Source organism: Pogoniulus pusillus, chromosome 10, assembly GCF_015220805.1.
Source record: "Pogoniulus pusillus isolate bPogPus1 chromosome 10, bPogPus1.pri, whole genome shotgun sequence".
Taxonomy (NCBI): Eukaryota; Metazoa; Chordata; class Aves; order Piciformes; family Lybiidae; genus Pogoniulus; species Pogoniulus pusillus.
Genome location: NC_087273.1, coordinates 33,776,569 through 33,788,810, shown reverse-complemented (window position 1 = coordinate 33,788,810; position 12,242 = coordinate 33,776,569). Strand labels below are relative to the sequence as shown.

The 12,242-nt window shown below is 42.1% G+C and overlaps 1 protein-coding gene across 11 annotated transcripts in view; it reads right to left on the bottom strand.

The window, feature by feature from the left end:
* Positions 1 to 12,242, bottom strand: part of PTPRM (protein tyrosine phosphatase receptor type M) — a 598,091-nt gene that overhangs the window by 290,313 nt on the left and 295,536 nt on the right. For all 11 annotated transcript variants that reach the window (XM_064150185.1, XM_064150178.1, XM_064150183.1 and 8 more), the window contains exons 8-11: positions 11,850 to 12,158; positions 9,335 to 9,444; positions 5,028 to 5,229; positions 575 to 677 (exon numbers count right to left, since the gene is read on the bottom strand). In XM_064150185.1, the coding sequence (XP_064006255.1) occupies positions 575 to 677; positions 5,028 to 5,229; positions 9,335 to 9,444; positions 11,850 to 12,158 (724 nt within the window). The remainder of the gene's footprint in view (positions 1 to 574; positions 678 to 5,027; positions 5,230 to 9,334; positions 9,445 to 11,849; positions 12,159 to 12,242) is intronic.

Genomic DNA, 12,242 nt, shown 5'->3' with positions numbered 1-12,242 from the left:
CATCATATAAGTGAATGAACCTTTGCAAGATGGAAATCATTAACTCCTGCTACTTAATGAAGGATTCTGAGCTTCTGGGTTTGCCTGTTGATTTTTTCCCCCCCTATTTCTGCCATGATGGTCAATTAAATGTAATAACTTTCTAAATGTTACCACATGTGTGGTTGAAACTGGTTAACTGAGAGTTGCTTATCTTAAATCTGTGAAGTAAACAAGAAGAGGGAATATTAAAGACAGTAGCTCAGCATAAAAAATGTGATATGCCCTTGAACTTATAACACTGCAGTAAGCAATTACCTTAAAGAAGCCACCCACACAACAGAACTATGGCTTTGTTCCTTATCTTCAAAGAACAAGCCACTTGCATCTGGATCAAATCCTTTAAACAATACACGAGCACTCAACATCAAAGCACTTCCATTTTCTCCAGTTATTTAATTTAATTAGAGCTAATGCAGACACGAATTTAGACACTGATTGCTGTGTAGCAAATCCCCAGAAAACATGTTCAAGAAATTAATCAATTTGGGTTTAATTCTGTAAATGTTCTCTACCCCCATGCCCCTCCAAATACCTGACAGGAGCTCCTCTGCTCTGTGCTGGTTTCAGCAAGACTGTCACAGTGCTGTCAGTCTGATTCAAAGGTGTTTCAAGTTCATACGGTGGCATCGAGGGGGCTAGAATAAGAAAAGAGGCAAAAATAATCAGTATTCCTGTATTTCTTCTTCTAAGATGTGTAGCTTGATTTGAATAGGTGATTTTAAAGACTTCCTCAAACATAAAGACTGTATTATAAGTCTTAAGATGCTTTCTGTTGCCACACAGAAGTGAGACAGCTGCTAAATAACTTCAGAAAAGAAACAAAAAGAAATCTCAGCTCAGAGACAATTCCAAGACAGGAAACAGACACTAGGAGGAGGAAGTTTGAAGAAAACACCAAAAATCCATGACTGGGAAATTAAAAGTAATCATGGAATCATGGAATGGTTTGGCTTGGAAGGGACTTTAAAGACCATCTAGTTCCATTTTCCCCCCAGCCCCTGTCACCAGGGGCAGGGACCCCTTCCACTATACCAGGTTGCTCAAAGCCCTCTCCAACTTAGTCTTGAATACCTCCAGGGAGAAGCTATCCACAGTCTCCCCAGGCAACCTGTTCTGGCGTCCCACCACCCTCACTGTAAAGAATCCCTTTCTAATGTCTAGTTTAAATCTACCCTCTTTTATCTAAGATGCATTCCCCCTTATGTATCTATTAACCACAGGCCTTTGTAAGAAGGTCCCTCCACAGCTTTCTTGTAGGCCCCCTTCAGGTACTGGAAGGCTGTTAGAAGGTCTCCCTAGAAGAAGTGTAGGTTGAAGTGACTGTTTTTTGAAGGCAAACTGTCTCAGTGGCCATCAGGATGTGCTCTCAGTATTTGGCATTCCTGGAATTTTAATGGAGCTATAACTGTCTTTGGTCCACCACAGACATAATTAACAATAATGAGGCAAGATTATTGCTGTGAGAGCTTCTCTTAGTTTGAAGCCACACTCGATGGCACTTTAGCATACTGTGTCTTCATTAAGAAATTAGAGTTGTGATTAAAACAAATGATGCCTTGGCTATTGTCTTCTATTGGTGCTCTTACTTTCAGTGCTGTCATCTAATGGCATTTTGATGTTATACTGGATGGAAGGCTGCTTGCTGACTTGCTGGTCTGTTGTGTCCTCATTATCCATTGGTTAATGGTGATATGAAAATAATGAAAGTTGAGGGAGAGGATTCTGCCCCTCTGCTCTGCTCCACTTAGACCCCACCTGCAGTGCTGGGTCCAGCAAAGAAGACACCACATTCAGCAGCTAAAAATTCAGCTGTAGCTTTTCAGTGATAATCAAAACCATACACACTCAGTTTCTACTTTAGCTTCGTCAAGAGACTGGTTTTAAGTACTTATGGACAGGTCAGAAAAATCCCCTATTAGTACAGGAACTAACACAAAGTTAAAGGTGAGTGGTGTGCAAAGCAGACAGCTTAGAGAACCTCTCCACACAAAATCATGGAATGGTCTGGGATGGAAGGAACCTCTGGAAGTCATCTATTCCAACCCTCCCTTTCAGTCAGCAGGGACATTCTCAACTAAACCAGGCTTCCCAGAGCCCTCCCGAGCCTCACCTTAAAGGTGAGGCTTCAGGGATGGGCCCCAAACCATCTCCCTGGGCAACCTGCTCCAGTGGTCCACCACCCTCAAAGTAAAGAACTTGTCCCTAACATGCAATCTAAATCTGCTCTTCTCTACTTTGAAGCCATTGCTCCTTGTCCTGTCATCATAGGCCTTTGTAAACAGGCCTTTGCAAACAGTCTCTCTCCAGCCTTCTTATAGTCTCCTTCAGGTACTGGAGTCTCCCCAGAGCCTCCTCTTCTCCATGCTGAACACCTCCAGCTCCCTCAGCTTGTCAGCATAGCAGAAGTTCTCCAACCCTCTGATCATTTTTGTGCCCCCCCCCCCCCCTCCAGACCTGCTCCATCAAGTCCATGTCCTTCCTATATTGAGGGCTCCAGACCTGGATACAGTACTCCAGGTGAGGTCTCACATGGCAACCTGGAGATTAGTCTCGTTCACAGGCGTGCGTGCAAGGTCTGTTCACACTACTGAGTTTTAGTTGGTGCATATCAAATGTACAACATCTTAGCAAAGGATCAGAAAAGGACAAGATTCAGCAGGACAAGATTAATCTCCCAAATGGGCAGATTCTCATCAACAGACTTCTTCATTCCTCACTCTAATGAGTGATTCTGTCACCCTAACTCAAAGAATCATTTTGGTTGGAAAAGACCTTTAAGGTTACCAAGTTCAACCATTAACCCAGCACTGCCAGGTCACCACCAATGTCCCTCAGTACCACATCAACTGAGCTTTTAAGACCCTTGCAGGGAGGGTGGCTCTACCACTTCCTCAGACACCCTGTTCCAGGACATGACAAGGCTTTGAGGGAAGTGAAGTCTTGCTTCGTTGGAGCTGTTCTATTTGCTAGAGGTTGATACTATCTTTATGTGGAGTGCCCAGTTTTGCTTATCAAGTCTTTCTTGTCAGAAAATTGGTTTCTGACAGCTTCTACTCAGTGTAGGAAAAGGATTGGAAAAATGAACCCCATCTCTACTGATCAGTGTTTAGACTTTCTGTACAGAATAATTGTTTTACCTTGAAAATTAGCAACAGATTTCTTTCTTTCTTTTCTGTACAAACATTTGTCTTGGCAATAATTTCCACTGCCCGTTACCTACCCTTGCCTGTAATAAGCAAAAGGAAATTGCCCTATTTGTGTTTAAAGCTTGTTGTTTAATTTATTTATTTGTTTGTTTATTTTAAGTATTATGATAACAGAAAATGAATAATGAGAAAATGAGAATGAGAGTAAATGAGAAAGATTTTGCATCCAGATTCTTTTCTTGATCCTTTCTGAAAAGCAAAGCTGCCCACAGACTGCTAAGGCAATTTTCTATAACTATTATCAAGGGACCACAGTTCAACTCTCAGTTTAATTCTCAAGAAGCCTGTAGAGAAGCGGAGAGCAAAGAGATTCTTTCAGCTGTAACTTTGCACAACACTTTGCCATCAATTACATAAGCATTTGAGAGGATGTAAAAGCTCTGCATCCCATCAGCTGGAGAAAAAAAAATGTTCCTCTGCCTCTGGGAGGACTTTGAGATATTGTTCATGGATCTGCAGAAGTGACAGAGCCGTGCTGCTGTTATCTGCAAACTGCTAGTCCTGATGTTCCTGTCTAATACAGTTTCATATCCACTTCAGTCCACATGCCTGCTAGGAACATACACACACAGGCTGGTAGTTAGCTACACTTCCTAAGTGAGGGTAGACATGGAGTATTTCTGCTCTGCTCTCAATTCTTCATGGCTCATTAAAGACATTTTCCAGCACCGTTACTGTACTAATTTAGCATCATGTCAAGGCTGACTAAGCTCTGAATGAAACCCTCATCCTCACGTCCAAAAAACCCTATGCTAAATGTTGCAAGAGCAGCTGGCTCTGACTGCAGGCACATAATTCATAGGGTTCCTTAGGTGGTAAGTTGCAAAGTACTAGCTGATGTTTAAGCTATATGAGGTATGTTAATACCTGTCACTTTGGCATCTTCCAGGATGATCATGTAATTTAGTTTTTTCAGTTTGCTGCTTTTATCTTAAAGGAGATGCAAATATCCAAATAATCACCCAAACAATCACCTTAAATAATGTTACATAAAATTATTTGTAGGCTGGAACCCCTCTGCTGTGAGGACAGGCTGACAGTGTTTGGGATGTTTGGCCTGGAGAATAGAAGGCTCTCCAGGGAGACCTTCTTGTGGCCTGTCAGTACTTAAAGGCAACCTACAAGAAAGACAGGGACAATGATCTTAGAAGAGATGGGACAAGAGGTAATGGTTTTAAATTAGAGAATGGTAGATTTTGACATTAGGAAGCTCTTTACTATGAAAGTGGTGGAACATTGGAACAGATTGCTTGGGAACATGGTGGAGGCCCCATCCCTGGAGACATTCAATGTCAGGCTTGATGAGTCTCCTAGCAACCTGATCTAGCCAGGGGTGTCCCTGCTTACTGCAGAGAGGTTGGACTAGATCATAGAATCTTAGAATCATAGAATCATAGAATCAAGCAGGTTGGAAGAGACCTCCAAGATCATCCAGGCCAACCTATCCCCCAGCCCTAGCCAGTCAACTAGACCATGGCACCAAGTGCCTCAGCCAGGCTTTTCTTGAACACCTCCAGGTACGGTGCCTGCACCACCTCCCTGGGCAGCCCACTCCAATGCCAATCACTCTCTCTGCCAACAACTTCCTCTTAACACCCAGCCTATACTTCCCCCAGCACAACTTGAGACTGTGTCCCCTTGTTCTGTTGCTGGTTGCCTGGGAGAAGAGACCAACCCCCACCTGGCTACAACCCTAGAGGTCCCTTCCAACCTTGTTCATTCTATGATGCTAAATATACTTACATAGACTTAAATAAACAGAATTCTTTAATCAAGTACCTGATATTTTAGTGGTGAACTGGTTTGTGATTGGAGGTCCAAAGCCTTTAGCTGTGCTGGCTCTGATGGTGAAGGAGTAGGTAGTGCCAGGATAGAGTCCAAAAAAGAGATAGTGCGTTTCATTTCCCAGCTTGGAGACACGTCCACTTTGATTGGATAAATCTATTTCTGGGTCAAAGGAACTGACTGCTTTGTAGGTGATCTGCAAAAGAATGAGAAAGTTATCAACTGCCTTGAGCAGGTGGACAGAGATTGCATCTTTATCCAGTAAACTCTCCTGATGTATGCGCTGTCAGACATTTTATGATAAGCTATCTTACTCTCTTATGCTCTTCAAATCCCAAGTCCCATGAAGGGACATAGAAACTCAGGCATAACTGGGATGAGTTATTACTTTGATAGATACCGAGACTTAGAGGCAGCTCGATTACAACTCTAAAGGACGAGCTCAGGCTTAGAGTAATTCCTTCAAGATGCTGGCTTTGAACAGTGTCATGTTTGGAATTAATCTTACTGTTGGTTTCGATCGGCACCAAGAACAGACCCAAACCAACCAGGTTAAAAACAGCTAAGAGGAGAACAGAAGGTGCAGCCCCCAGTTCCAGCTGACTTCACTCTAATTATACTTTGCACAACAGAAGACGATAAGGGCAGCTTAAGGCAAAATTTCCAGCAAGTGTGTAAAGCTGGTATTTTAATCTGAAGCTTAAGATGTTCTAATTGCTAATTTGGAATTCCTCAGGTCATTATATCATACCTAGGTCAGATTCTCATTTGGAAGAGAGATAAAATGTTAAGTAATACAGGCAGAGTTATATTGTGTCCTCAGACCATTCTTTGATTCAAACAGTATTTTTAGTTTTCATTAGAAACTTTAATGTAAGTTCACAGCAAACCTTGAGCTAGATTTCTGCTGTTAATTACTGATTTCCATGTGCTGTAATGAGAATTTAAAAATAAAAAAAAAATCCATTAAAAAGATGCAAAAGTAAAAATTATTCATCCTTCCTTCTTAAAGTTGCATTTGCATGTGAATAATTCCAACATTCTCTTGAATATAAAGTGATATTTGATTTTGGGGGGGGGCTATATTTATTCCATATCATTATAATTAAGAAGACACAAGAAGTAATGCATTGAAATATAAAATCATAGAGGCACTGAATTGGTTAGGCTGGAAAAGACCTTTAAGATCATTGAGTCCAGCCACTAACCCAACACTATCAAGTTCACTGATAAACCATGTCCCTCAATGTCATATCTACATAGCTTTTAAATACCTCCAGAGATGATTCAAGCACTGCCTTGGGCAGAATGGTTCAGAGATAGAAAACTGCATCTGAGAAGAGTTTCTTTCTCGTGTCCAACCTAAATCTTCCCTATGTAACTTGATGCCAATTCCTCTCATTCTGTTGCTTCATATTTTGCAGAAGAGACCAACCCCTGTTTCACTCCAACCTCATTTCAGGCAGTTGTAGAGAGCAATGAGGTCTCCCCACAGCCTCCTTTTCTCCAGGCTAAACAACCCTGGTTCCTCCAGCCACTCCTCAGAAAATCCTTCATCAGCTTTACTGCTCTTCTTTGGACATGTTCCAGTACCTCAATGCCCCTCTTGTAACGGGGAGTCCAGAACTGAATCCCATACTCAAAGTTGTGGCTTCACCACTGCCAAGTACAGGGGAACAATCAGCTCTCTATCTTGTGGCCACAATACTGCTGCTACAAGCCAGGATGCTGTTTGACCTTAGCATTACACACTTTAAACAGATGCAATTTGCTAGAACCTCTGTCTTAATAAAAATTGATTTTCACATGATTTTTACATATAACATGCATAAGGTGTGATTATTAGCAATAAAACCTTTGATACCATTTAGATAAACCCCAACATTATTTCAGCAGTTATAGGGAGATCCTTTACAATTCCTCACCTGTAAATCAAACTCTAAGTGCCTTACAAGGAGCTTAATTAAGCTGAAGGGGGCTTAACCTCCTAAGCAGGGATTGGACTAAATGACCTTTAAAGGGCCCTTCCAATACAAACCATTCTATGATTCTATCATCCAAGGCTTCTGAGAAAAAACAAAGGGCAGAAGAAGTATTGACAAATGAGCTTTTGGCAATGAGGTGTCTGTTCTTACCCAGCTGCCTGACTGAACTAACCTGGTGTCTCTAAAAGGAGGGACAGTTTGGTTGCATCAATTTGCTGATACACTTCACTCAAAATTTAATTAAATCAAGTTTCTGATGTAAGTGATTGCTTTGCTTCCTCCATCTCTCCTTTGAGGTATATTAGATAAGGAGTCTAAGAAGATACCACTATTTTCTGTTCAGTATTTTCTTCATTGGTAGACTGCTAGGTTCTTTTGATGTTCAGAGAATTACACATCTCTGGCTACCTTGGAAAATGCATGCAAGTCATTCTTTTCCATCACTGAGGACACCTGCACAACCCCTGTCAGATAGAGTAGCATCTATATCTATTTAAGAATGAACTGCACATATACAGTGCATAATCTCCTGGGTGATGTAATTAGACAGACATGCATGGTCCTAATTAGAAGGATGTTCATCTAGAGTAAAGGCCAGGTCAGCCACTAGGTGAGTGACAGAGGCTCCATATGAACTTCTCTGCTGTCCCAGAGAGGAGAGAAAGGGAATAATGGAGTGAGACTGATGGGCTGGGAAAGAAACTAAACCACCTGGGAAGGAAATGATGCTGAAGCAGCAGCAGGGCTTGTGGGAGTTGGAGCAATGGCAGTGGTCACTGGGGGTCTCACTACCTGTGGTACTTGCAAAGGCTTACTAAGTGTGTCTTACAGCACATGTTCTACATATCATAAAAACTGGAGGTGTCTGAATAGCTGCAGAGCTTGTCAGAAAACCTCCAGGGGCTGGGCAACTACTGGGGAAGCTGCACACTGGATTCAGTGGCAGACAGGAACCAGATTCAGGAGCTGCCTTTTGGAACTGGATTCAGCTTTGAAGGCAGAAGGGGCAGAGTCCTCCTGTGACACTGGTGATCCCTCAGATTGATTCTGAAGATGCCATTCATGGGGTGGAATCCCTTGGTACTTATTTGAATGTCACTTGTCCTGTCTGCTCCCACTCACAGGTGCCACCTTTGACTTCTTATACCTTAAGATGGGGCACAAGTTGTGGCAGTGCTTTTGGTCTGCACAGGAGCAGGTTTTAGTCAGGGTCTTTTTGTAGCCCAGCCCTTTGCAGTAACTCTCCCCGTGAGCTTTCACCGTGCTAGAAGCAGCCACTGTGCAAACCTGCCCTGAACTTCAGAAAGTGCCCTCACTGAGCAGAGCCTGAGCTGAGAAGTCAAATCCCTGACCAGAAGTGGTTCTGCTCTAGCTCAAACCAGGACAGTGATCCACCATTGTGTGTTTCTATGTCCACACAGCCAAACATCAACAAAATCCTTAACATCTTGAGTTGAGTCTGAAGAGGGCCAACTGTTGAACAAGCTGGAGGCTAGTTAGCTTAATAATAACAATTAAAAAATCACAAATTTGGATAACATTTTATCATCTTACAATAAAAGAGTTTCCAAAACAGTTTTCAAACCACTATCAATAGGTTACTGTTCAATTTAACTTTTCCTTTACACCGTGGTGGTTTTTTATAGCTGTTGTTGCTGTTTAAACAAAACATTTCAATACCAATTTTGTAGTGAGGTCAGGTAAGAAGCTTAACAGTGATTACTGTCTGACAGCTTAATCTCTGCAGTCTTTTGTCAATTTTTCTAAAAGGTATTCAGGGAGAGGCTCCACAGGAGTGAAAAAAAAAAAAAGCAGTGATTTTGAGCCATCTAGCAACATACAGTTTGCTTGAATTTGCATTTAAAACATGCTAGATATATGTTTTTTTCCCTCTTTAATTACGCTTGCTTGTTTCTGTTAGAATGGGCTTCTTGTAATGAGCCTTATCTCATCGAAATCATCATCTTATCATCACATAAATGTGAGGCTGGCTGGCATCACTCTGTTAGCTCTGAGTGTATAGTAAAAAATTCACCAAGATCTATCAATCTTTTAAATATTTGATCCACATTGCTGGATGAAATACTGATCCCATGGGTCTAAAAAGCAGTAGTTTTCTAAAGCAACTAACCCAGGGATATTTTGAGTCCTGCATAATTAACTGCTACATTATAAACTTGATGTTATGGCTTCATGTTGCTGTTTTCAAAGAGAAGATTCATTTTACAGAAACTGAGGGGGGGGGGGGGAATGCTTGATTTTCTTCCTAATTACAGAAAACTACATGAAAATTAGAACGTGGCAAAACACAGGTACCTCGTACAAAGTAATCACACCGTATGTTTGCACTGGCTCTCTCCACTGAAGAAAAATCTTCTCCTCAAAGGTACTCCCTTGGATGGATTCCAGTGGCACAGCACTTGGGACTAACAGACACAAGAGGGGAAAAAATAAAAAGTGCTGGTTTGAGAGAAAAGTCAGAAGGAGACAATCTGCTTATTATTTATGCTGTTGAGGCAGGAAGAAAACATCCCCATTTCCCCAAAAGTCAAGCAACGACCAAGGTGGCTCAGGATGAGAATTATTTATTTCATAGAATCATAAAATCAAGCAGGTTGGAAGAGACCTCCAAGATCATCCAGGCCAACCTAGCACCCAGCCCTAGCCAGTCAACTAGACCATGGCACTAAGTGCCTAAGCCAGGCTTTGCTTCAACACCTCCAGGGACGGTGCCTCCACCACCTCCCTGGGCAGCCCATTCCAATGCCACTCACTCTCTCTGGCACAACTTCCTCCTAACATCCAGCCTAGACCTGCCCCGACACAACTTGGGACTATTTAAGAAGACAATGTCAAGGAAACATCTTCCTTAAAAAGATGTTAAGAATTTACTCCTTCTAGTATTTGAAGCGGATCCTTCTAGTATTCGCAGAGGTTCTCCAGGAGAGAGGCATAGGAACTTCTGACAAAGGCATGTAGTGACAGGATAAACTGTGATGGCTTCAGACTGGAAGAAGCTGGGCTGAGATTAGACTTCAGGAAGAAATTCTTCCTCACAGAACAGCTTGTGTAGAGAAGCTGTGGAGGCTCCAAGCCTGGAAGTGTTCAAAGCCATGTTAGATGTGGCCTTGAGCAACCTGACCTAGTAGAGGGTGTCCCTGTCCATGTCAAGGAGTTTGTAACTAGATGATCTTTGAGGGCCCTTCCAACTCAAGCCATTCTATCATTCTGTGATTCTCTATGCACCACCTTCAGTGTAAGAAGGAACTGGTGAATGTCACACTTTTCCTCTAGAACATTATTGTTGAAAGAAAAAGGCAAATCAGTTTTGTAAAAAGAATTAGGCTGCTCACCTTGCTTTAGCAGCAGGGTTGGACTAGATGAGCCTTCAAACCCTTCCCACTCTGTGACTCTGTTAAACCTATCAGTGATCTGAGGGGAATGGAAAGCCATTCTTGCTCATATTGCAGAGAATAAAAGTGGGACTTGGACATATCTATTGTATAAAGCAATGCCAGTCATTTGGTAAGATTCCTCTGAGCAGTTTAAAATGGCTAAAAGCAAGGTCAATAAACCCTAGGTGCATTTGCAGAGGGCACTAAGGGGGTATACCTCAGCAGAGAGTGTTCTGGAAGGGACAATGAATTCTTAATGCATGACCAGTTCAAGCAGGAAGTTGCACTGTGGTGTTGTAGCTAACTGAGCTCTAGTAAACTCTGTATTTATAACCACAGTAATGTCACAGAGGACATAGGAGGGTGGTGGAACCTTTTCATCCAATGTTATTAGAGCACTACAGAGACATGGTAGCCAGTTCTGCTGAGAATACTCACAATTCACAATATTGCTCAAATAAATACTAAATTTGAAATATTTAAATCCCTGTGTTAGCTGAAAACTATTAAATGAAATGGAATATCTTTATTTTTCAATGTCTGTCTACAGAATATATTCTGTGCATAATCAGCTAATAATGTCCTGTGGTTGGAAAGCTGAAGCTTGAGAAATAGGCCAGCAGGTTGAGGGAGGTGATTCTCCCTCTCTACTCTGCTCTGCTGAGACCCCACCTAGAACACTGCATCCAGTTCTGGAGCCCCCATTACAAGAAGAATGTGGAGGTGCTGGAGCATGCTCAGAGAGGGGCCATGAGGATGATCAGAGGGCTGGAGCAGCTCTGCTGTGAGAACAGACTGCAAGAGTTGGGGCTGTTCAGTCTGGAGAAGGCTCCCAGGTGACCTTCTTGTGGCCTTCCAGTATCTGAAGGGAGCCTATAAAAAAGCTGGGGAGGACTTTTTAGGCTACCAGACAGTTTAAGGTGTTTAAGGCCAGGCTGGATGGGGCTGTGGGCAGCCTGATCTATGGTAGGGTATCCTTGCCTATGGCAGGGGAGTTGGAACGAGATGATCCTTGTGGTCCCTTCCAACCTTGATTGATTCTATGATTCTAAATCAATAAATATTTCATGCTGAACATAGCAATCTATAGAAAATATCTACATGAGGATGCTGGGAATAATCAGCTTAAAGTTCTTCACAATGATCCTGGAACTTTCAAGAGGCAGAACATAGCTCAGGCATCAGTTATGAATTGAATGAAGAAAGGATTAAATGGATGTGTGATGTTACAGGTTACATAAAAGGTTATATTATAACATCTTAATTCATTTTTTTATTTAGTTAAGACTGTTTTTAATGGACTCTTTAATGCCTTAACATCAGTGAAGCTGACAGAAAACCTGCCACAGACTTCAGTGAAGATAGAATATGCACTTCCACAGAAGGATGGTTTGGCTGTCAGGTAGTATGCACAATATGTCAACACAACAACTCACCATCTTCATCAGTCTGTACTACAAGCTCTTGGCTTTCTTTCCGTCCTTCAGGATTCATTAGTATTAATTTGATGCTGACATTCGTGTATGGTGATAAGTTAGTGATTGTGTGCTGGGGGTGTGAACTTTCTGTATCCCAGCTTACTTCTTCTCTCACTTGCTCCTGTCCTCCAGCCTGGTATCGGTAGTGGACTGTGAGGTTGTATCGATGGCACCGAGTGACGTTGTATCCAAATGGTTCCCAGCAAACAGTGATCTGTCTGGCTTTGATCTCCACAACCTCCAGTTTTCGTGGCCCACGCATTGGATCTGCAAAATTGGCAACAAAATTTGGGTATGATTAGATATTCATATTATAGTAGGAAACCACATGAGAAATAAGAGGTTGTATAG